General features: G+C 44.7%; 1 protein-coding gene across 3 annotated transcripts in view; it reads left to right on the forward strand.

Annotated features, from left to right (window-relative positions):
* LOC142292093 (cyclic AMP-dependent transcription factor ATF-7-like) overlaps positions 1–23,711 on the forward strand; it is a 138,449-nt gene that overhangs the window by 92,915 nt on the left and 21,823 nt on the right. For all 3 annotated transcript variants that reach the window (XM_075337194.1, XM_075337196.1, XM_075337195.1), the window contains exons 3-8: positions 6,360–6,456; positions 10,419–10,540; positions 12,535–12,654; positions 17,235–17,389; positions 18,776–18,872; positions 18,955–19,071. In XM_075337194.1, coding sequence (XP_075193309.1) covers positions 6,360–6,456; positions 10,419–10,540; positions 12,535–12,654; positions 17,235–17,389; positions 18,776–18,872; positions 18,955–19,071 — 708 coding nt within the window. The remainder of the gene's footprint in view (positions 1–6,359; positions 6,457–10,418; positions 10,541–12,534; positions 12,655–17,234; positions 17,390–18,775; positions 18,873–18,954; positions 19,072–23,711) is intronic.

Genomic DNA, 23,711 nt, shown 5'->3' on the forward strand with positions numbered 1-23,711 from the left:
ATTCTCATTTTTTCTAGATTAACCCAGTAGAAGTTGTCTCCTCATTTACTCCCCTGATGAATGATGTATAGGAAACGCGTCGGGAGAAGGAGATTCTGGGAGAGGACAGTTAGTCCGTTCATAAGGGGTCCAGGACCTATGTGGTGAGGGTCTTTTCTGGAACCGCCGAATATGAGGACGAACTGATCGTTTTTGGGAAACAAGACACCAGCAATTGGGTGAGATTGTTCCCTATCAGACACAACCAGGTTAACAACTTGGCTATTTAAATCCCTGGTTAATGCTGATTTGTTTAACCGAATGTGAAGTGTATCAGTCACACACCTGTGGGTGCCATGGTCATTATAATGATTAACGCCACTGCTAACTTGTGAATGAGATCTGAGTGAGCGTTCTTGGCCAATTCGGTTAGATTTATTTTGCCAGCACCAATTATATTTAGGTGTTATTGTGTGTTTACAGGGTATGCCAGTCCCCCGAGTGATATGGAGGATCTTGCAACCCATTGAATTTTATGCATAGGCAAGGTCATCCTTCCCTATTTTTAGAGGAATTATTAAAAGTTATATTTTAGGTATTATTGCTGTAATTCAGATTCTTCAAATTGTATACCATACCAGTGGCTGCATTATTATTATACACATTACACAGCTAGTCCATGGACTCTTTCTATACACGTTACGTAGATAGTCCATGGACTCGTTCTATACACATTACGCAGATAGTCCATGGACTCTTTCTATACACATTACGCAGATAGTCCATGGACTCTAGGGAGAGCTTTAGAAACCCATCCACGCACATTTACGCTACCGTAGTTTCTGACAAAAGGACATTGAAGATGCATTTTCCAATCTTTACCTATAGAAACACTACTGTCAGCTTCTGGCTCATAAAGTTGGCTATAAAATCAAATTAAACAAAATCACAGTCTGCTGACAAGGTGCAACACACACACTTTATACTTTGCATTGCTCAAAAAAAGTCATTAAAGTGCCCATGCGTGATGCCTCAACTTTTCATAACCAGCTGCCATGTGCGTACATGAGGAATAACAGCATCTCGGGCCATTATAGGCCTTGTATTCTGCATTTTACACCTGTTTTCTCCTCTACATGCTCGATCTTTATTTTTTAGTGTCCTCTAGGGTGAAGGGTGGAGACCGGCTGCTATGATGATTCTTATTATACACAGTACATGAAGACAGATGGATTCCTTTTCTTTTTAATTTTAAGGAAATATTCAAAAGTAGAAGCAGCAGCAAACCTAATGCTTACACCGCAGTACTGAGGGGTGTAGCCGTGAGTCCAGCTCTGTTACGCTAAATCACTCACTTACTGTGCTAAATCTACCTCTCCTTGTTTCCCCCTTATGTTCCTCTCTCTTCTTTCCCTCTTCCTTCACCCCAGAATTTATTAGACTCTGTCACCGGACACCCCACTGTGCTGATAGTCCATGGACTCTTTCTATACAGTGTGCTGATAGTCCATGGACTCTTTCTATACACATTATGCAGATAGTCCATGGACTCTTTCTATACAGTACACTGATAGTCCATGGACTCTTTCTATACAGTGTGCTGATAGTCCATGGACTCTTTCTATACAGTACACTGATAGTCCATGGACTCTTTCTATACAGTACACTGATAGTCCATGGACTCTTTCTATACAGTGTGCTGATAGTCCATGGACTCTTTCTATACAGTACACTGATAGTCCATGGACTCTTTCTATACAGTACACTGATAGTCCATGGACTCTTTCTATACAGTGTGCTGATAGTCCATGGACTCTTTCTATACAGTACACTGATAGTCCATGGACTCTTTCTATACAGTGTGCTGATAGTCCATGGACTCTTTCTATACAGTACACTGATAGTCCATGGACTCTTTCTATACAGTGTGCTGATAGTCCATGGACTCTTTCTATACATATTACGCTGATAGTCCATGGACTCTTTCTATACACATTACACTGACAGTCGGTGGAGAAAGCAGCAGTTATATCTGACAAAATATATTATAAAGCTTCTTAGATTCACCTGTACTACTGACTGATTTATGTAAAGTGTGGTGAAAGGACAGTGACCATTTCCAGATCACTTTCTGTCCCTTCTTTTGGGATATAGTCAGTGTTCGCTGTCCCGATAGCAGCAGCTACTCTTGTACAACACTGTAGTAAGAAATACTATAGTAATTTTTTATTACCTGAATATGAAGTCTAAAATAAGTAAAACTTGCTAAAATCAACATGTCTCAACCAAATTGATGTAAAAATATTAGGATGCCAAGAGGAAAGGAAACATTCCTGTGGTGCGAAGGTGCAGAATTGTCATTTTCGTTAGCCCCGCGCCCGTTCATTCCTAGCTTAGTGCTCTCCTGCTCCTGGCCTTAGAGTTTTCTCCTAATACACATTGAATAATGGATGATGATGAGATATAAAATACTATCACGCATTTTTGCTGGTTTCCCCAGCTGCCTCCCCTCCCCGCACACACATGCTCTCCTTCAGCCGGGAGGAAGTGGAGGAACATGGCTGTGTGATTGTATGTGCAGTAATCCCATAGCTCTCATGTTTCCGCAGGCTGTGCGTGCCAGGCTTGGACACGGCTTCCAGGGGCCTATTTTTCCTGAGGTTGTTTTGGCACCAGAAGCACGGGACTAGAGGGGGTGCGGTGCCGTTTATTCACTTTTCCTGGCTGCTGGAATGCATTTCTCAGCTGTTACAAGAACTCCCCCCCCCCCCCCCCCCCTTTTTTTTTTTTTTATGCCCCCTCCCAATTTATCAGTGTAATGTCAATGTGTAACTGCTTGTTGAATTTGTTTGGTCACCTGCACAAATATATGGAATACTAATCACATCACTTTTTACATAACAACTTGTACAGTTGTTGATCACCTTCTCCCTTCCTGCCTTTGAGACTTGTAGTCCTCTCCAGCATCACGCTGCTCCGCTAAGGCTATGTTCACATTTCCGCTGTTTAGGATCAGTCACAATCTGCCGCTCTGATAAACAACGCAATTCGTTTGGCGGATTCCGTTGTTTCCCATAGACTTGTATGCGGATTGTGACTGATGACCCGGCATTGCATCCGCCGAGCGGCACATCAGTCGTTTACTGACTGACTGACTGTCAGGTGGGAGGGACGCAGCATGCAATGTTTTTTTGTTGCGGCAAAAAAAAAACGCACCCCGCAGGATTCCATTGGAATCCGGCAGGAGGTATAATGTAAGTCTATGGTGCAGGATTCCGGCACGTTTTACTGAGCATGCTCCGCATGTCCAGCAGAACGTCCGAAAGCAGGTAAATCCAGTTCCTCTCTCCCTTCCTCCCCCTCCCAAGTTTTAAACTGAAATGATCGGCTTTTGAGAGCGATCAGCTGATCACCCGGCGGCCGGCTTTTGAGAGCGATCAGCTGATCACCCGGCAGCCGGCTTTTGAGATCGATCAGCTGATCACCTGGCGGCCGGCTTTTGAGGGCGATCAGCTGATCACCCGGCGGCCGGCTTTTGAGAGCGATCAGCTGATCATCCGGCAGCCGGCTGTTAGAGAGCGATCAGGTAATGGTTCTCTCTCTCAACAGAATCCGCTTTCTCATGACAAGAAATTCCATTTCTTGTCACCTGTTGTACAATAAATCAGTCTCAAGCGTTAAGCAACGCAGGTGACTGATGGGAAAACAACGGAAATGTGAGCATAGCCTTAGCAGCAGCTCATCTCCACTGATTATTCATCCTTTTTTGAGAACCCAAAATCCGAAGCAGAACACGGTAGCGGCAAAGTGGATGAGATTTCAACGAACCCAATCCACACACTGCAGAAAGTGACCTGTGATCCGGACTCTAAAACCCACAGCGCGTCAAATTCTGCTGCAGCAACAGGATTTGTCGCAGATTTTCTCCAGGAAGGGGAAAACATTAATCAGATTCTGAATTTGAAGATTTTGATGCTCAAATTTTCTTATTGCTGGAAAATTGTGTAAAATAAAAAAAAAAAAACAAAAAAACAAAACCCTATGCTCTCCTTCCCAGTCATCTGCTGCTCCTGTTCCTGGGCTTCTCTAGTCCTGGCTTCTGATTACCGCGGTCCCTTTTTGATGATGTGACGCTGTAGCTGGACTCGAGCTTTATTACATTATGTCGATAATCATAGATGGAGTTGTAAAGACCAAGGCAAAAGAAATCAACATTAAACTATGTGTGCACGTTGCTTTTTTATGCTTTTTCTCATACATTTTTCCTTGCAGATTTTAATCAATGCTGCAAGGAAAAATGCATCCCAGCATAGTCTATGAGAATCCTGGCATGCTGTTTCTTTTTTCTGAAAAAAGAAGCATCTTGTCAATTGTTTCTGCTTTTTTTTCTTTTTCTTAGTTTCTATAATCCACTGCAATGCTTTATCACTACAGTGAATTATATGTCAGCACTTCGCCTCACACACCATGCATACAGCATGGCGTGTGAGGCAATCCATAGCTCACTAACCCGGGGTAGTCATGGTGACGACCCAAGGTTGCTGTGGCAGCGGTCAGGTCCCTGTGATTCCTTTCCCTGCCTTTTGAATGCTGCGATCTCATGGATTGCAGCATTTAGGGATTTCATCTGCCGGGACTGGTGCAGGCAGCGCTCTGGGCAGTGAGAACCGGGCCCAGCTGTAACATCAGCCGTAGACCTGACGGCGATCACGTGAATACAGCGCAGGATGACCACTAGTAAAAAGAAAAACAAAAAAAAAAGCGCAAACGTGATAAAAAATGCACTTTTTTTTTTGTTCACAAAACACGCTTTAGGCTAGGTTCACATTTCCGTTAAATTGTATCAGTCACAATTCGCGGCTATGGTAAACAACGGCATCCGTTTAGCGGATTCTGTTGTGTCCCATAGACTTGTATTAGTGGCGGATTGCGACTGATGACCTTGCGTTGCATCCGCTGCGCCGCGGTCAGTTGTTTTTTGTCTGACCACCGGGCGGGAGCAACGCAGAATGTAAAATTTTTCTGGCCGTCCAAATTAACGCACCGCGCAAGAATCAGTCACCATCCGTCAAGCTTGTAATGGATGTCTATGGTGCTGGATTCCGTCGTAATCAGTCTTACAACGGAATCCAGCGCTGGATTCTGTCATGATCTACTGAGCATGCCCAGCATGTTTGGCGCAACCACTGGGCTGTCCCAAACACAAACTGATCATGACTGATCCGTCAAAAAACGGACGCACAGCGGATGCAACGGACGCGACGGATCAGTTTTTTCACAGGATTCCTATGAAAGGAATCCTGTGAAAAACACATCCGTTGCGTCAGTTGACATCTAAAAAACGACTGATCCGTTGCTGCGGACCTGACGGATTTAAAATAACGGAAATGTGAACCTAGCCTAATGTATAGGAAAGAAGCACACAGAAAAGCAACGTGTGCACATAGCCTTAGGCTTTGTTCATCCAATGTGGTTTTTGCTACAGGAAAAAAACATCTCATGCGCACGCTGCTTATTTTTTTCCTTGCGGTTTTGAACCTTCAAAGCGTTTTTCCAAAGCTGCTGCAGTCAATTCTTTCAGCGTTTTTCACCCATTCAACTGAATGAGGGAAAAAATCCATGCAAAAATGTTATTTTACAAAGCTTTTTTTTCTGCAGAAAAATCTGCTGCAAATACATGACGTGCACATAGTAGCAGAAGAATTCCACCCCAAATCTGGCATATATGAACCTACCCTAAGGATGCCTTTACACTGCACAATGTTAAATGACCGCTGATCGCCCGCTGCACATAGGCAGCCATTGTTGTCGGCAGCTCGAGTCCTGCATGCACAGGACAACATGCTGTAGAGAATGATGTTCTTTTTGGCAACCCAGAAGATCATTTTGCCCCAAAAAATCTGCATTTTTGCTCGTTCATCAGGTTATCAGGAGCTTGTTTACACGGCTCCATTATTGGGAAACAAGCATTTCTCGATAGGCGTGCAGTGTAAGCGCACCTTAAGGCTCTTCTTCCAAGTAATGCCAATAGGAGTTTCTTAATTACACTTGAGGAGTCGCCCGTATGATGTAAGCCTGTGTTCACCTGGGGCTGCCGGGGGCGCTGGGCAAATCCATGTACTCACTAGTCTGTGTATGAGGGTTCATATAATAATTAATAATAATAATTTTATTCATTTATATGTCGGCATTGCAGAGATGCAGAAGGATGAGCTGCAAAGTTGGACTCAATCCATGGATTGGCACTTTCTGCAAAAAAATACGCTTGAATTTAAGGGGTTACACAAGGCTGTAAGAAAGGGGTGTATGTTATAAAGTTTGCGTTTTCTTTTACCTATGGATTTATTATTACTATTAAACTAGTCTTCCATTTATTGTAGCGCTTCACAAATGAAGACCATTTGGCTGTACACAAACACAAGCATGAGATGACGCTGAAGTTTGGGCCAGCAAGGACCGACTCTGTGATCATTCAAGGTAATATTGTGCCCTCTCTGGTAGATAATTTAAAGAAGAATTAAAAGCCTTGGATATATTGGGTGTCTTACAGAGAAACTGACCCTGTTGCCCATAGCAGCTGCCGGACCCGGAATTCTGGCTAATGATCCGGATTCAGCACTCGGATAAGACAAAAAAAAAATAAAGCCTGCGCTATACTTACCGAAGCTCCGTCACGGCTGTAACTGCTCCCGCGGCTATCCATTCACCTCCGGGGCCTCTCATTAGGCTCATGCGTATGCCCACCGACGTCTGTGATTGGTTGCAGTCAGACGCGCCCCCACGCTAAGTGATAGCGTGTCTGACGCTTCCAATTACAAACCCGGTCTGCAGGTCTATAATGTAAAGTAAAGATAAAAAAAAAAAATTGGTGCAGGGTCCTCCCCCCATATTATGATACCCATCACAGATAAAGCTACGGCTACAGCCCCCAGCCATGCGCTTATCTTGGCTGTGCATCAAATTAAGAGGAACCACATATGGCTTTTTTTTTTATTATTTTTAATGATTTAAATAAATAATTTTAAAAAATCAGCATGCAGTCCCCCCAATTTTGATACCCAGCCACGATAAAGCCTGAAACCTGAGTGCTGGTATTCTCAGGCTGGGGATACTCATGGTTGAGAAGCCCCCCTGCCTTGAAATAGCAGCCGGCCAGGATTGCCACATCCATTAGATATGACAATACCGGCACTTTAGCCAACTCTTCCCGATTACTCTGGTGCGGTGGCAGTTGGGGTAATAAGGTGTTAATGGAAACTCACAGCTGCCACTAAGCCCTAGATTAGTTATCGGATGCGTCTGAGACCCCTCCGTTACTAATCTGTAACTGAAAGTAAATAAACACAAACACTGAAAACAATCCTTTATTTGGAATAAAAGACAAAAAAACACCCTCTTTCACCACCATTAACCCACAAAACACCCCTGCTGATCTGACGTAATCCATACAAGGTCCCATGATTCAGCTCTGTTACATCTGAAATTACAGCACGCAATCATGGAACATTTCCGCATGCTGTAACTGCAGGCAGAGATTGAGCCGTGATCAGCGGTGACGTCACTCAGGTAAGTTGCGGTCACAGCTGGAGGTTGCCATGGTCCGTCACCTGTGACTGCAGCTAACCTGACCTCAAATGGGGTCACCGAGTTTAAAGAAGTACCCTGAGGTCAGGTTACCTGCGGTCACAGGTGGAGGACCCCGGGGAGGCAACGATTGTTGAGTATTATAATGCATACATTGAACATACAGTATATAACGTGAAAAGGATCTATATATATAATTGCCTTATTCTGTCTGTCTTGCTCCAAAATGACATCATTACAGTGACAACCATCGCATTGGCCGCTTGGCCCGGCCACGCCCCCCGCACACTGTGCCCACTCGGCCCCGCCCTCCGCACACTTGGCCCGCTTGGCCACGCCCCCGCACACTTTGCCCGCTTGGCCACACCCCCCGTACACTTTGCCTGCTTGGCTCAGGTCCCCCCCCGCACACTTTGCCCGCTCGGCAACGCGCCCCCCCCACACACATTGGCCACCTATACACCTCCCCCCAGGACTACTCCTCCTATTAGACTCCTCTCCCCCCAGAACTACTCCTCCTATTATCCTCCTCTCCCCCCAGGACTGCTCCTCCTATTATCCTCCTCTCCCCCCAGGACTCCTCCTCCTATTATACTCCTCTCCCCCCAGGACTACTCCTCCTATTAAATTCCTCTCTCCTCAGGACTACTCCAACACTCACACACTACACAAAACATACCTCCCCCCAAAACACACACACCCCCACACAAACCGCACAACACAAACAGCACCACACACACAACGCTCCACAAACAACGCAACACACAAACACCGCTCTTGCACACCCCCACACCCAGACAACACCTAGAACATTTACAGTGCCCTACACAAACACTTGGCAACTACACACAACAACCTCTATATATATAACAAAAATCATACATTAACTACACAGTAAATTCTAGAATACCCGATGCGTTAGAATCGGGCCACCTTCTAGTAGTGATATAACAAAACAAATATCACTACAATGGGACTCTAGAGTGAATTTTCTTGTATGGACCAGTTCCATTCATTTTTGTGCTAAAATCCATACAAGCTTTAGAAACAAACCCAGTAAGATGTATGGAAAGTATTCACCCACTGTGAGTGAGCATGCCGTAATGGGGATTGATGTAATACATTTAGGACATGCCTCCGGCATACAGGATTGATTTGGTGTAAATGGGCTGATTCTGAGAAGTAATTGACACCAGATCAGTGGGTACCCGAGAACCGACCCTGCGCAGTGCATCTAATAACTGATGGACTGAGTAATATTTCTGGATTGAAATGAGGTTTATTGTACTAACAGAAAATGTGAAATCCGCATTTTAAACAAAATTTGACCGGTGCAAAAGTATGGGCACCTCAACATAAAAGTGTCATTAATATTTTGTAGATCCTCTAGTCGCTTCCTGTAGCTTTTAATGAGTTCCTGGATCCTGGATGAAGGTATATTTGACCATTCCTGTTTACAAAACAATTCCAGTTCAGTTAAGTTTGATAGTCGCCGAGCATGGACAGCCGCTTCAAATCATCCCACAGATGTTCAATGATATTCAGGTCTGGGGACTGGGATGGCCATTCCAGAACATTGTAATTGTTCCTCTGCATGAATGCCTGAGTAGATTTGGAGCGGTGTTTTGGATCATTGTCTTGCTGAAATATCTATCCCCTGCGTAACTTCAACTTCGTCACTGATTCTTGCACATTATTGTCAAAAATCTGCTGATACTGAGTTGAATCCATGCGACCCTCAACTTTAACAAGATTCCCGGTGCCGGCATTGGCCACGCAGCCCCAAAGCATGATGGAACCTCCACCAAATTTTACTGTGGGTATCAAGTGCTTTTCTTGGAATGCCGTGTTTTTTTGCCTCCATGCATAACGCCTTTTTGTATGACCAAAGAACTCAATCTTTGTTTCATCAGTCAACAGGACCTTCTTCCAAAATGTAACTGGCTTGTCCAAATGTGCTTTTGCATACCTCAGGCGACTGTTTGTGGCGTGCTTGCAGAAACGGCTTATTTCGCATCACTCTCCCATACAGCTTCTCCTTGTGCAATGTGCGCTGTATTGTTGACCGATGCACATTGACACCATCTGCAGCAAGATGATGCTGCAGGTCTTTAAAAGGAGGTGGTCTGTGGATTGTCCTTGACTGTTCTCACCATTCTTCTTCTCTGCCTTTCTGATATTTTTCTTGGCCTGTCACTTCTGGGCTTAACAAGAACTGTACCTGTGTTCTTCCATTTCCTTACTATGTTCCTCACAGTGGAAACTGACAGTTTAAATCTCTGAGACAACTTTTTGTATCCTTCCCCTGAACAACTATGCTGAATAATCTTTGTTTTCAGATCATTTGAGAGTTGTTTTGAGGAGCCCATGATGCCACTCTTCATAGGAGATTCAGATAGGAGATCAACTTGCAAGTGGCCACCTTAAATACCTTTTTTCATGATTGGATACACCTGCCTATGAAGTGCAAAGCTCAATGAGGTTACAAAACCAATTTAGTGCTTTAGTAAGTCAGTAAAAAGTAGTTAGGAGTGTTCAAATCAAGAAATTGATAAGGGTGCCCATACTTTTGCATCGGTCAAATTTTGTTTAAATGTGGATTGCACATTTTCTGTTAGTACAATAAACCTCATTTCAATCCAGAAATATCACTCAGTCCATCAGTTATTAGATATATGAAACTGAAATAGCTGCTGCAAAAACCCAAATTGTTATAAAGAAAAAAGGTTAACATTAATAGGGGTGCCCAAACTTTTTCATATGACTTTTTGTAACATTTATTGTAATGCATTTAATACTTCTTGAATATGGAATATGTTATATGTCTGATAAAGAAAATTCTCCCTTCTCCATAGATCAGACTCCCACTCCCACACGCTTTCTGAAGAATTGTGAAGAAGTCGGTTTATTTAATGAGTTAGCCAGCTCTTTTGAACATGATTTCAAGAAAGGCGCGGAAGAGGAGGATGACAAAAAGGTGATGGCTATCATTATCTATAACGTGTGGTTGAACTTCCTGGTTTTAGGTCTATTCAAAAAGTGATATACACCTTGTTTAACCAGTTCTGGACCACCCATAGGCTTTATATGTACGGGACGCGTGTGCTTTACTCTGCACTAATGTTGTGAAATCTCAGTAAGTTGCTTGCACAAGTTGATGCAATTGTAGGAGCTGAAAGCCTGTTGCATGATACAGCCGGACTCCCCATGGAAAAGATGAACTTAGTTTTATTATCTTATAAGCCTTCCTAATTACTGTACAGTTGTCCCCCGCTATATCGCTGTTCACTTATTGCAGCTTCGAGGGTACCGGGAAGGGGGGGGGGGCGCAGCTTTAGTGGAGCAGGGTTACGGGAGGCAGGGGCTGTGGTGGAGCAGGGCGATGTTGCGGGCGTCCCAGATGCTCACTGCGGGCACTGGCAGGAACATTCAGAAACTGTCAGTGGTGCAGGTTTCAAAGATATGGCACCCATAGTCGGCGCGTGTGTAGATTGAGCTATCGGTTCAATGACTAATTGAGATCTCAGCTACGCAATCACCACCTCTGGGTGCCATTTTCCTTAAGTCTGCTGCCAGGAGATCAACAGGCCGGACGTGGCACATGCACAGATGAGATCTTGAGCCGAGAGCACGCGTCAACTCCGGGTGCCATTATTTGAAGCCCGCACCACTGATATTTTTAGAATGGCACCTGCCTCACCTTCTGCAGCCCACAGCATTACCTCTGCCATCTGTCACCATTCTCCACCGCCTTCCTCCCGGTAAGCTAAATTCTGCTTATAATACGCACCCCTCATTTTCCTCACAAATTTTTCAGAGGAATAGTGCCTGTTATAATCTGAAAATATGGAGTAAATATAACTCTGCTACTTTGCGGATTTTCACATCTCTTGAACGTAACTCCGATACCGATAGGTGAGGGATCACTGTATACACAACATTGAATATGGCCTGTGTATGTAGATTAGGAAGCACTGACAGGGCTTACTCCTCTGTAACCAGGGGTCATGGGCAATAAAACATGAAAATGTACATTGTCCGGAAGGGGGGTGGGTGGACTTACCACTGCACTCTCCATTGACTATAGCTGCCATCTTGGAAGCAGGTGAAAAGGAGCAATTATCTGAGGTAAACTGAGGGCGTCCGGTACGGTGACTATACATGAGAAATACGTAGTCATTTTTCTGTCAGAGTGTAAGGCTATGTGCGCACTAGGCCGTTTTACCCGCGGATTTGCTGCGGAAATTTCTTGAGAAATGTCTGCAATCTTTGTGCAGACATTTCCCAGCAAATCCTATGAGAAAAAAAAATAGCTGTGCGCACACTGCGGATTTTTCTCAAGAAATTTCCTTGAGAAGATTTTCTTGAGAAAATTTCTTGAGAAAATGAGCATGTCAATTCTTTTCCGCAGGTACCTGCAGATTTCTGCAGTACAGCCTGCAAAATCCGCAGGGAACAACCTGCAGGAAAATCGCGGCTAATCTGCGGCAAATCCGCATGCGGATTTACCGCGGATTTGGTGCGGATTTTTTCCGGAGGTCCGGAAATCTTCCACTCCCAGAAGTTTCTCAAGAAATTTTCATGAGAAACTTCACATTTCTTGTGCGCACAAAGCCTAAAGGGTCACTTTAATCGTGCAATGTACAGTGCTGTATTTTCTTCACTCCCATAGAGATAATCCGCAACCATCTCTACCCTGTTTTGAAGACTTGTGTGTGGGTCCATGATTCGACATGTACCTATCACCTCAGGATATGCCACAAATGTCTATGATGGGAGGGACTTTGAATATGGGTTGTTCTGCACAAAAAATATTTAATGCACATTTACAACATAATTTAAGTTTGTGGGTTTTCAGTATTAAAGTTTTATATATGAAAAAAAAGAAGTGTCCATAGGAGGAACTGGTTAAAGTTATAATTTATAGGTAGGACACGTCAGATGTTGATTCCTTGTTCTTGTATTTTGCAGAGTGCGGGACCACTGGACATGTCTTTACCTTCAACACCCGATATTAAAATCAAAGAGGAAGAACCAGTAGATGTGGACTCCTCGCCTCCAGATAGTCCTTGCTCAATAGCAGAAGAAAAGGTAGTGATGTCCACGGAAAGCTCTTCCAAACACCATTTTTTTTATACCTTGGAAATAGACATGTAATTGAAGCCTATAGATTATTGCTCTGTGGAAGCTTGTAAAGATGTACATAGGACCTATCTGTGCTGAAGTACAAAGACTGCATGGGGGGGCTGTGTGGGGACATCATACTGTGTGGGGACATCATACTGTGTGGGGACATCATACTGTGTGGGGACATCATACGGTGTGGGGACATCATACTGCATAGGGAGCTGTGTGGGGACATCATACGGTGTGGGGACATCATACGGTGTGGGGACATCATACTGCATAGGGAGCTGTGTGGGGACATCATAATGCATGGGAGGCTGTGTGGGGTCATCATTCTGTGTGAGAACATCATACTGCCTGCAGGCTGTGTGGGGACATGATACTCTCTGGGGACATTATACTACCTGGGCATCTGAGTGGGGATATTATGCTGCGTGGAGGGCTGTGTAGGGCATTATATTGCGTGGAGGGCTGTGTGGGTACATCATACTATGGGGACATTATGTTGCGTAAAGGGCTGTGTGGGGTCATTATATTGCATGGGGGATTGTGTGGGTACATCCTACTGCGTGGGTTTTTTTTGAGGACATTATACAGTGTGGCAGACTTTGTGGGGACATTAAACAGTGAGGAGGGCTGTGTGGAGAAATTATATTGCGTGGAGGGCTGTGTAGGTACATCAAACTGCGTGGGGGCTGTGTGGGGACATTATGTTGCTTGGAGGACTATGTGGGGATAGAAAAAAGCAAATAGATTATCAGCTCATCGGTGTCTGTAACGGTACTGCGCACGGAGAGGCTAGGCAACCTTGAAATCCGAGGAAAAGAAAAGAAAGCCCAGCACACACCTCAGAAAATTAAAAGGTCCATGTTTATTGATGATCCATTAAAAAGTGTAAATCTGGTATACAGCAATAGATGTCACAAAAATTATTCGTACAGCAATATTGTTTGGATCCAACCAAAGAAGTACTGTTCCTCAGAGAACGTCCAATTCGTTAAAACCTCTTTGTATTTATGCCCAGCCGACCCACCCCCCCACCCACTCACTAATGGGTATTGTGCCACAGGTAACATTTTTGTGCATTTTGCTGAACTATCAGCTAGAGAGCCCTTCATGTCAAGTAAATGAAACAAATTAAACTTGGCTACGTTGACTCTGGTTTTGTGGCCTCTCTTGGGTGTAGAGGTGATGAGATGTCGGCCTGGCATCACATCTGTCCTCTGCCGGAGCTCATTGCATAAAGAACATATGCTGCATGCTGTGTTATATACAAGTGCATCGCAAATTACAATATCATCAAAAAGTTAATTTATTTCAGTAATTGAGTACAAAAAGGGAAACATATATATTATACAGTGGAACCTGGCTTAACGAGTAACCCACTAAATGAGAATTTCGCTTAACAAGCAAAGCTTTCTGTAAATTTTGTAACCCGCTTTACAAGAAAGCTTTGCTGTGCGAGCAAAATCCCCACCTCAGACACTTCCGGTTTCGTCCATCCACCGCGCTCTGACCCGCTCCTGCAGTCCACACAAACACACACATGCACGCACAAACACACACGCACGCACACACATACAGTATTATGCTCACCTTACCTTCCATTCCACCGCCGGCATGGATCTTGTAGTTCCCGGGTACATCGCGACGTGCTTGCGGCGAACTACAAGTACCATGAGGCCGGCGGTGGAACGGAAGGTAAGGTGAGCATTTAATATGTGTACCTTCCGTTTAATCGCCGGTCTCCTGGGTCCTGTAGTGCGCCGCTCCGCTCCACTCCAGGCATCTGCGTCCATAGCGACGAAGCAGGAACTTCCTGGTTCCTGTCACCGCTTCTCAAAGGCAGCGCGCTGGCCAATCAGAGGCAAGCGGTTCTGCTTTTGACGTCAGCGCTCTGCCAGGAAGTTCCTCCCTCGTCGTTATAGTTACCTGATACACGGCCCACACCGGAGAACAGCAAGTCCCAGGAGACCATATATGTGCGTTTGCGTGCATGTTTGCGTGCGTGTTTGCGTGCGTTTTTGCGTGCGTGTTTGCGTGCGTGTTTGCGCATGTGTGGAATGACAGACTAGGGGACCAGGATGGGACATTTAACTAGATGTGGAACGAATTATCAGCATTGCAATGATTTCCTATGGGAAATCTTACTCTGCTGAACGAGTAACTTGGTTAACAAGCACAGTCCCTGAACGGATTGTTCTCGTTAAGCAAGGTTCCACTGTATAGTCATTACACACAGAAAGATCTATTTCAAGTGTTCATTTCTGTTAATGTTGATGATTATGGATTACAGCCAATGAAAACCCAAAAAGTCATTATCTCAGAAAATTAAAATACTTCCCACAAAACACCTGCAAAGGCTTCCTAAGCATTTAAAATGGTCCCTTAGTCTGGGTCAGTAGGCTACACAATCATGTGGGGAAGACTGCTGACTTGACAGATGTCCAGAAGGCAGTCATTGACACACTCCACAAGGAGGGTAAGCCACAAAAGGTCATTGCTAAAGAAGCTGGCTGTTCACATAGTGCTGTATCCAAGCATAATAATGGAAAGTTGAATGGAAGGAAAAAGTGTGGTAGAAAAATGTGCACAAGCAACCGAGATATCTTCTGCCTTGATAGGATTGTTAAGAAAAGGCCATTCAAAAATTTTGGGGAGATTCACAAGGAGTGGACTGCTGCTGGAGTCAGTACTTCAAGAGCCACCACACACAGACGTATCCAGGACATGGGCTACAAGTGTCACATTCCTTGTGTCAAGCCACTCATGACCAATAAATAACGCCAGAAGAGTCTTACCTGGGCCAAGGAGATATAGAACTGGACTGTGCTCAGTGGTCCAAGGTGGTGTTTTCAGATGAAAGTAAATTTTGCATTTCATTTGCAAATCGCGGTCCCAGAGTCTGGAGGAAAAGTGGAGAGGACACAATCCAAGCTGCTGAGGTCTAGTGTGAAGTTTCCACAATCAGTGATGGTTTGGGGAGCCATGTCATCTGCTGGTGTAGGTCCACCGTGTTTTATCAAGACCATAGAATGGTAGCGTTGGATTGGACCTCCTGGGTCATCTAGTCCAACCCCCTGCTCAAAGCAGGATTCACTACAGATGTCCGCCCAACCTCTTTTTAAAGACTTCCATTGAAGGAGAACTCACCACCTCTTGTGGCAGCCTGTTCCACTCGTTGATCACCCTCACTGTCAAAAAGTTTTTTTTCTAATATCTAATCTGTGTCTCCTCCCCATCAGTTTCATCCCATTGCTTCTAGTCTTTCCTTTTGAAAATTAGAATACAACTGATCCCTCTACAGTGTGACAGCCTTTAAGATATTTGTAGACAGTTATTAGGTCTCCTCTCAGTCTTCTCTTTTGTAAGCTAAACAATCCTAAATCCTGTAACCGTTCCTCATAGAAAGTCAAAGTCAGCACAGCTGTTCACCAAGAAATTTTTGGTGCACTTCATGCTTCCCTCTGTCGACATAATTTTTGGAGATGGAAATTTCATTTTCCAGCAGGACTTGGCACCTGTCCACACTGCCAAAATACCAATACCTGGTTTAATAACCACAGTGTCACTGTGCTTGACCAGCAAACTCTCCTGACCTAAACCCCTAAATAGAGAATCTATGGGGTATTGTCAAGAGGAAGATGAGACACCAGACCCAACAATGCAGACAAGCTGAAGGCTGCTATCAAAGAAACCTAGGTTTCCATAACACCTCAGCAGTGCCACAGGCTGATCACCTCCATGCCATGTCGCATTGATGCAGTATTTCATGCAAAAGGAGCCCCGACCAAGTACTTTGTGCATTTACTCTACAGACTTTTCAGTAGCAAACATTTCTGAGTGTAAAATCTTTTTTTCAGTTGTCTTATATACAGTAATATTCTAATTTTCTGAGATAATGACTTTTGGGTTTTCATTGGCTGTAAGCCATAATCATCAACATTAACAGAAATATACACTTGAAATAGATCCCTCTGTGTGTAATGACTCTATGTAATATATAGTAATAGATCCCTCTGTGTGTAATGACTCTATATAATATATAGGAATAGATCCCTCTGTGTGTAATGACTCTATATAATATATAGGAATAGATCACTCTGTGTGTAATGACTCTATATAATATATGAATTTCCCTTTTTGTACTGAGTTACTGAAATAAATTAACTTTTTGATGATATTCTAATGTGTGTTGCACTTGTATGGTATTTTTGTCACAGTGACCCTCTCTCTGCCCACATTGTCCTGCACTTTGCTTTACACTTAAGTTGTAGTTAGACATTTCTTTGCCAGACCAAGGCCAAGCGAACAAGTTTTTGTCCTTCAGCTGGTGAATGGGGGATATAGGGACGTCCACGATTTATCCAATGTGTATGAGAGCGCAGTTATCCGGACCAGTCAGGGTTGTGCATATGTAATGGAATATGTATGTTCAGACGTAATGAGAACATGTTGCAGGTACTTTGTATCCGTCTCACGCAGGTTGACTTTGCTCGTTCAGTGCTTTGCGTGCTGATCATTACTCTGTCACTCTGGTTAAGGTTCCACCGAAGCCGCAGGTCATCTCTACACCCACTCCAACAATAGTACGGCCTGGCTCACTACCCCTCCACTTGGGATACGATCCTTTGCACCCCACACTGCCTTCACCCACATCTGTCATCACTCAGGCCCCTCCGTCCAACAGACAGCTAGGGTAAGGATGCCGTAGTTGCACTGTGTGTAAATGTCTGTTCTTTGTGTTCCCATAACTTTCTCCTCTCCCTCTGTCCACAATTGTCATGTATTGTTTGTTTTCTGTAACGACGCGCTGCGTTCTGCACTAGCTAACCTCAGATCATTATTACTCTACCTGTTTTCTTTAAATATATCCTGCTCCATCACCCTTTAGAAATCAGTGTTATGCCTTAGTGTTTTTATAGGGGTATTCCCATCTTCCATTGTTAGGATATGCCATCTATGATCATTTCTGGCCTGACCACCAGTCCTTGGAATGACTGGGTCACAGCTGCAGTCGGGATCATTGACTTGTAGAAGGCTGAACTGCAAATACCTGCACAACCGGTGGCTGGAGCATCGCAGTGCAAAAGGAGCCCTGCATCCCATTTATTCTCCATATTTGAGGGGTCCCAAAGCTTAGGCTGCTTTCACACATCAGTTTTTTGGCATCAGGCATGATTCGGCGAAAAAATGGATCAGTTGCATCAGTTTTTTTCCCTCAATTCCTTCAGTTTTTTGACGGGTCCGTTGTGATACTGAGCATGCTCAGTTCAAAAAACCGTATCCGGTGGCTGTATCCTTTTTTTTTTTTTGCCGCATTACGCCAGATCCGGCGTCCATAGGCTTCCATTATAAAACACACCGTACGGCGCCGCCGGCGCGATACGGTTTTTCGCCGGAGACGAAAAATGTTCCCTTCAGCGTTCCATCCGGCCACCAGACAAGCAAATTTTGCCGGATCCGACGAAAGCCAGATGGAACGCAAGGCCATCCGGGACAATCCGGCGCTAATAGAAGTCTATGGGGGGAAAAAACTGATCCGGCGGCAACAGACGCCGGATCCGTTTTTTCATGTTTTTGCCGGATTGTGCCCGATGGCAAAAAACTGAAGTGTGAAAGCAGCCTTAGGCTCCAACCAATTATGAGCTGATGGCATATCCTAACCATAGGACATCACTGTAAGACAGTGCTCCCCAGGAGCCACCAGCAGTGCGTGTTCTCAGGATTCCCTTAGTATTATACAGGTGATGAATCAAACATCTGTGCAATGCGAAGGAAATCCGGAGAACATGCACTGCTGGTGTCTCTCGAGGACTGGAGTTGGGAAACTCTACGGTAAGGGATAGGAATACCCCTGTAAGACTTTATGACTGAGTGTTGCATTTATTGTCTTCGTTAACCAATGCTTGAAATCTCTGTTTAGTTGTCGCTGTCTACACTGTGAATAGCTGTGTGATCGTTGCAGTTGAACACTATTTGCACAATTTTTAAGCTTTGGGGTTTTTTTGCTATTCACCTATGTACCCTCAATTATATATATATTTTTTCCCCCCTTCTAAATATTTTCTTCTCTACGTTTCAGCTCCCCGGGCAGCTCTCTTTCCCTTATGATGCATCTGGGCAATGGTCCTGTTCCTTTCCTCCCAGGCCCTCATGTACAGATGCCGTCGGTTATATCGGTAAGGACATCGCTCTGGCCTTTGGTTAATGTTACGTGGAAAAAGCCTGGGCACCACTGACCATTTTGTGCTCTTTGCTTAGCTGGCAAGACCTATGAATATGGTGCCCAATATTCCAGGGATACCTGGACCCCCAATTATTGGCGGTGGAGGACATATATCGCCTTCTGGGCTTTCAGCTCATGCTGAAGCCAAATTGGTGAGTTTCTGGATAGTAGTCAGTGTAATTTGTGGGAATATTTTTTTTCCTGTTAATTCATTGTGGAACAATTTTGGTTTCATGTAATTACCGTATTTGCTGGCGTATAAGACCACTTTTTAACCCTGAAAATCTTCTCAAATGTTTGGGGTTGTCTTATACACCGGGTGTCGTCTTATAGGTCATATAATTATCCCTCCCTGTCTCCAACACTATCAGAGGGGTAGCGCATCCCTCTGGTGGTCCCTTGTATCATTTTTACCTCCTTCTCTGCCTCTCAGGCACAAAGACCCCTCTGTGATCACATATCGTGCACAGGGCTGCTGTCTGCCATCACAGCGGAGGCTCAAAGCGTTCAACTGCAGTAAAGCGCTGACAGCAGCGGCGACGGCCCTGTGTATAGGACGCGATCATGGAGGAGTCTATGTGCCTGCGGTTCACAAGAAGAACCCCTTGATGATCACGTTTGGTGCACAGAACAGCCACCGCTGCTGTCAGCGCTTTACAGCAATTGAATGCTTTGCGGCAACGCCATCGTAAAGCATTCAACTGTAGTAAAGCCATGCTGGCAGCCTACAGTGGCAGCTCCGTGCACCGGATGAGATCAGCGAGAGGTCTAAGTGCTTGCGGTCTGCAAGAAGCAGCTGAGGACACTGCAGGAGCGGAGGACAGGTGAGAATTTTTTATTGTGTGTAAACAATGGCATGGTAGGGGACAAGATGGGGACCAATAGGAGGGCATTAACCCCTTCACGACTGTGGGCAGTAAAATTACGTCCTATTTTAACGTGACAACGACCAGGGACGTAATTTTACTGCCTAAAGTTAATTTGATTGCCGTGGCCATAGCAACGGCTTTCAAATGATGTCCCCTGCTGTTTCTTACAGCAGAGGACCTTTGCTTCACCCCAGGGGGGGTGGCATCGCCACCCCCCATCGACGATCGATGTGATTGGCTGTTCAGATTTGAACCGCCAACCACATCTTTCGCACGGATTTCGGTAAAAATAATGCCGGAAATGGTGCGATACTGTGAGATCCGGCTATGAGACGCCGTAGCAGGTACAGCAGATCATAGGTGGATCTCAAACATGCCGCCCCCAGCCCCTGCAGCACTGATTGGAGCGATCGTGCTATGACACGCAATCGCTCTAATCAGTGTACAGTGGGGCGGTTTGATTTGCTGGTGGCCGCCCTCCCCAGGCCTGTGCTGGTCTGCGGACCCTCCCCCAACATGTCTGCAGCGTGCAGCACTGGCTGGTACTAGTGGTACCACGCCACCGCTGCTGCTGCTGTCAAGGAGCAGGAGCAGGAGCGGTGAGTATTGTGCTCACCTTGCAGCCCCTGCGTGCTCCTGTGATTGCTCCTGCGCGCTCCAGTAATGGCCCCTGCCCGTGCCCCCCTGCGATCTGCCCCCCCGACATCCCGATCTGCCCCCCGCCATCCCAATCTGCCGGCCTCCCCCGTGATCTCTATTCTGCAGCTCCTCTGGTATCTCCCTCCTCCTCTGCTCTCCCCCTCTGCTGTCCCCCCGAAGTCCTCTTACCTGTCTTCACCGGCCGATCACATCTGCCTCCATCGCTGGGTCCTTCTTCCTGGGTCTTCTGTTGAGCTGTCCAACTTCCTGCCTGCTGCTCCTGTAAAGCTGTTCCTCCTGCTAAACCTCTGGGTACTGTGAGTATAACTTTTTTTTTTTTTCTTTTTTTTTCCTCTATCCCCTGTCCATTTTTACACCTCATGCGTCCGTGCGTCCCACCGAGCGCTGATCAGGGATGCACATAACGGATCGGCATCCCTGCTCAATTTTTGGCGTCACTTTTGTTTTTTTTCCGTATCCCCAGCGCTTTTTGTATCTCATCCGACCGTGCCTCCTGCAGCGGCCGATCAGTGCACTGCGTCTGTGCCTTTGAAAAGTCAAATGGCATTCCTTGTCTTCTGAGCCCCGCCATGCGCCCAAACAATTGATTTCCACCACATATGAGGTATCTGCGTACTCGGGAAAAATTGCACAATACGGTTTATGGTGCATTTTTTCCTGATACCGTTGTAAAAAGAAAAAAAAAAAGCTACCTTGTTGCTGCAAAAATTAAAAAAAAAAAATAAAAAAACAAATTAAAAAAAAAAAATAATTTTCACGGTTCAACGTTATCAACTTTCAGTGGAGCCCCGGGGGGTTACAAGGGGCTCACTAAACATCTAGATAAATTCCTTGAGGGGTCTAGTTCCAAAATGGGGTAATTTTTGGGGTAGCTCCACTGTTTAGGCACCATGGGGGGGGGTCTAAAAACGTGACATGGCGTTCGCTAATGATTCCAACCAATTTTGCTGTCAAATGGTGCCCTTCTCTTCTGAGCCACGCCATGCGCCCAACAATTACTTTCCACCACATGTGAGGTATCTGCGTACTCAGGAGAAATTGCGCACTACGTTTTATGGTGCATTTTTTCCTGATACCCTTGTGAAAAAAAAGCTACCTGGTTCAAGTAACAGTTCTATGGTAAAACAAAAGAAAATTGTATTCATGGCTCAACATTATCAACTTCTGTGGAGCCCCTTGGGGCTCACTAAACATCTAGATAAACTCCTTGAGGGGTCTAATTTCCAAAATGGGGTCACTTGTGGGGGAGCTCCACTGTTTAGGCACCTCAGGGGGTCTCCAAACGTGACATGGTATCCGCTAATGATTCAAACAAATTTTGCTGTCAAATGGCGCTCCTTCTCTTCTGAGCCCCGCCATGCGCCCAAACAATTACTTTCCACCACATATGAGGTATCGTCGTACTCAGGAAAAAAATGCACTATAAATTTCATGGTGTATTTTTTCCCGATACCCTTGTGGAAAAAAAAGCTACTTAGTTGAAGTAACAGTTTTGTGGTAAAAAAAAAAAAATTCTTTTCACAGCTCAACTTTGAACACCTCGGGGCTTCACAGAAGTTTATAAAGTGCTCACCAAACATCTAGAAAAATTATTTGAGGGCTCTAGTTTCCAAAGTGGGGTCACTTGTGGGGGAGCTCCATTGTTTAGGCACCTCAGGGGGTCTTCAAACCCGACATGGCGTCCGCTAATGAGTGCGGCTAATTTTGCGTTCAAAAATTCAAATGGCACTCCTTGCCTTTCGACCTCTGCTGTGCGCCCAAACAATTGATTTTTACCCCATATGGGGTATCAGCGTACTCAGGAGAAAATGCACAATAAATTGTACGGTGCACTTTCTCTTTTCTCCCTTGTAAAAATGAAAATTTTATGGCTAAAGTAACATTTTTGTGTTAAGTAAAATTTTCATTTTTTCCTTCCACATTGCTTTGGTTCCTGTGAAGCACCTAAAGGGTTAATAAACTTCTTGGATGTGGTTTTGAGCAGTGTGAGGGGTGCAGTTTTTAGAATGGGGTCACTTTTGGGTATTTTCTGTCACCTCGGCCTCTCAAAGTCACTTCAAATGTGATGTGGTCCCTAAAAAAAATAATTTTGTAAATTTTGTTGGAAAAATTAGAAATTGCTGATGAACTTTGACCCCTTCTAACTTCCTAACGAAAAAAAAATTTCTTTCGAAAATTGCGCTGATGTAAAGTAGACAAGTGGGAAATGTTATTTAGTAACTATTTTGTGTGACATATCTCTCAGATTTATGGGCATAAATTTTCAAGGTTTGAAAATTGCGAAATTTTCAAAATTTTCGCACAATTTCCTAAATTTTCACAAATAAACGCAAAAAGTATCGGCCTAAATTTACCACTGACATGAAGTACAATATGTCACGAAAAAACAGTCTCAGAATCGCCAGGATCCGTTGAAGCGTTCCAGAGTTATAACCTGTCAAAGTGACACTGGTCAGAATTGCAAAAAATGGCCCGGTCATTAGGGTGTTTTAATGGCCGGGGGTGAAGGGGTTAATAAACAATGGGCACAATCCTAAACAATGGGCTGGGCACATTACTTAAAAATGGGCATATTACTTTAGGGAATATTACTAAACAATGGGCACATTACTAGAGGGCCCCAGGAAGGGCTACAAGGATGGGCACATTACTACAAGGGGGGGACAAGGATGGGCACATTACATTTTATTGGGATCTATTTTTATTTTTTAAGTTTTCCAGTAGCTGCTGCATTTCCCACCCTAGGCTTATACTCTAGTCAATAAGGTTTCCCAGTTTTTTGTGGTAAAATAGGGGGCCTGCCTCAGCTTTTACTCGAGTATATACGTTATATCCCAAGCTCTAGATTTTAACTGGAAAAGTTGTGGGTTGTCTTAGACGCCGGAAAATACGGTATTTAATTTTTTAATTCATAAAAACTTGAATGTTTAATTGGGATCTGTCAGCAGGTTTTTGATATGTAATCTGAGAGCAGTATGAGGTGAGACTCTTGATTCCACCAATGTGTTACTTGCTGGTCTGCATGCTGTCATTTTGATACAATCCCTGTTTTCTTTGGCGCTCCATTGGGAGACCCAGACAATTGGGTGTATAGCTATGCCTCCGGAGGCCACACAAAGTATTACACTAAAAGTGTAAAGCCCCTCCCCTTCAGCCTATACACCCCCCGTGCTGCCACGGGCTCCTCAGTTTTTATGCTTTGTGCGAAGGAGGCAGACATCCACGCATAGCTCCACAGCTTAGTCAGCAGCAGCTGCTGACTA

The sequence above is a fragment of the Anomaloglossus baeobatrachus genome, chromosome 2 (genome assembly GCF_048569485.1).
Source record: "Anomaloglossus baeobatrachus isolate aAnoBae1 chromosome 2, aAnoBae1.hap1, whole genome shotgun sequence".
Classification (NCBI taxonomy): Eukaryota; Metazoa; Chordata; class Amphibia; order Anura; family Aromobatidae; genus Anomaloglossus; species Anomaloglossus baeobatrachus.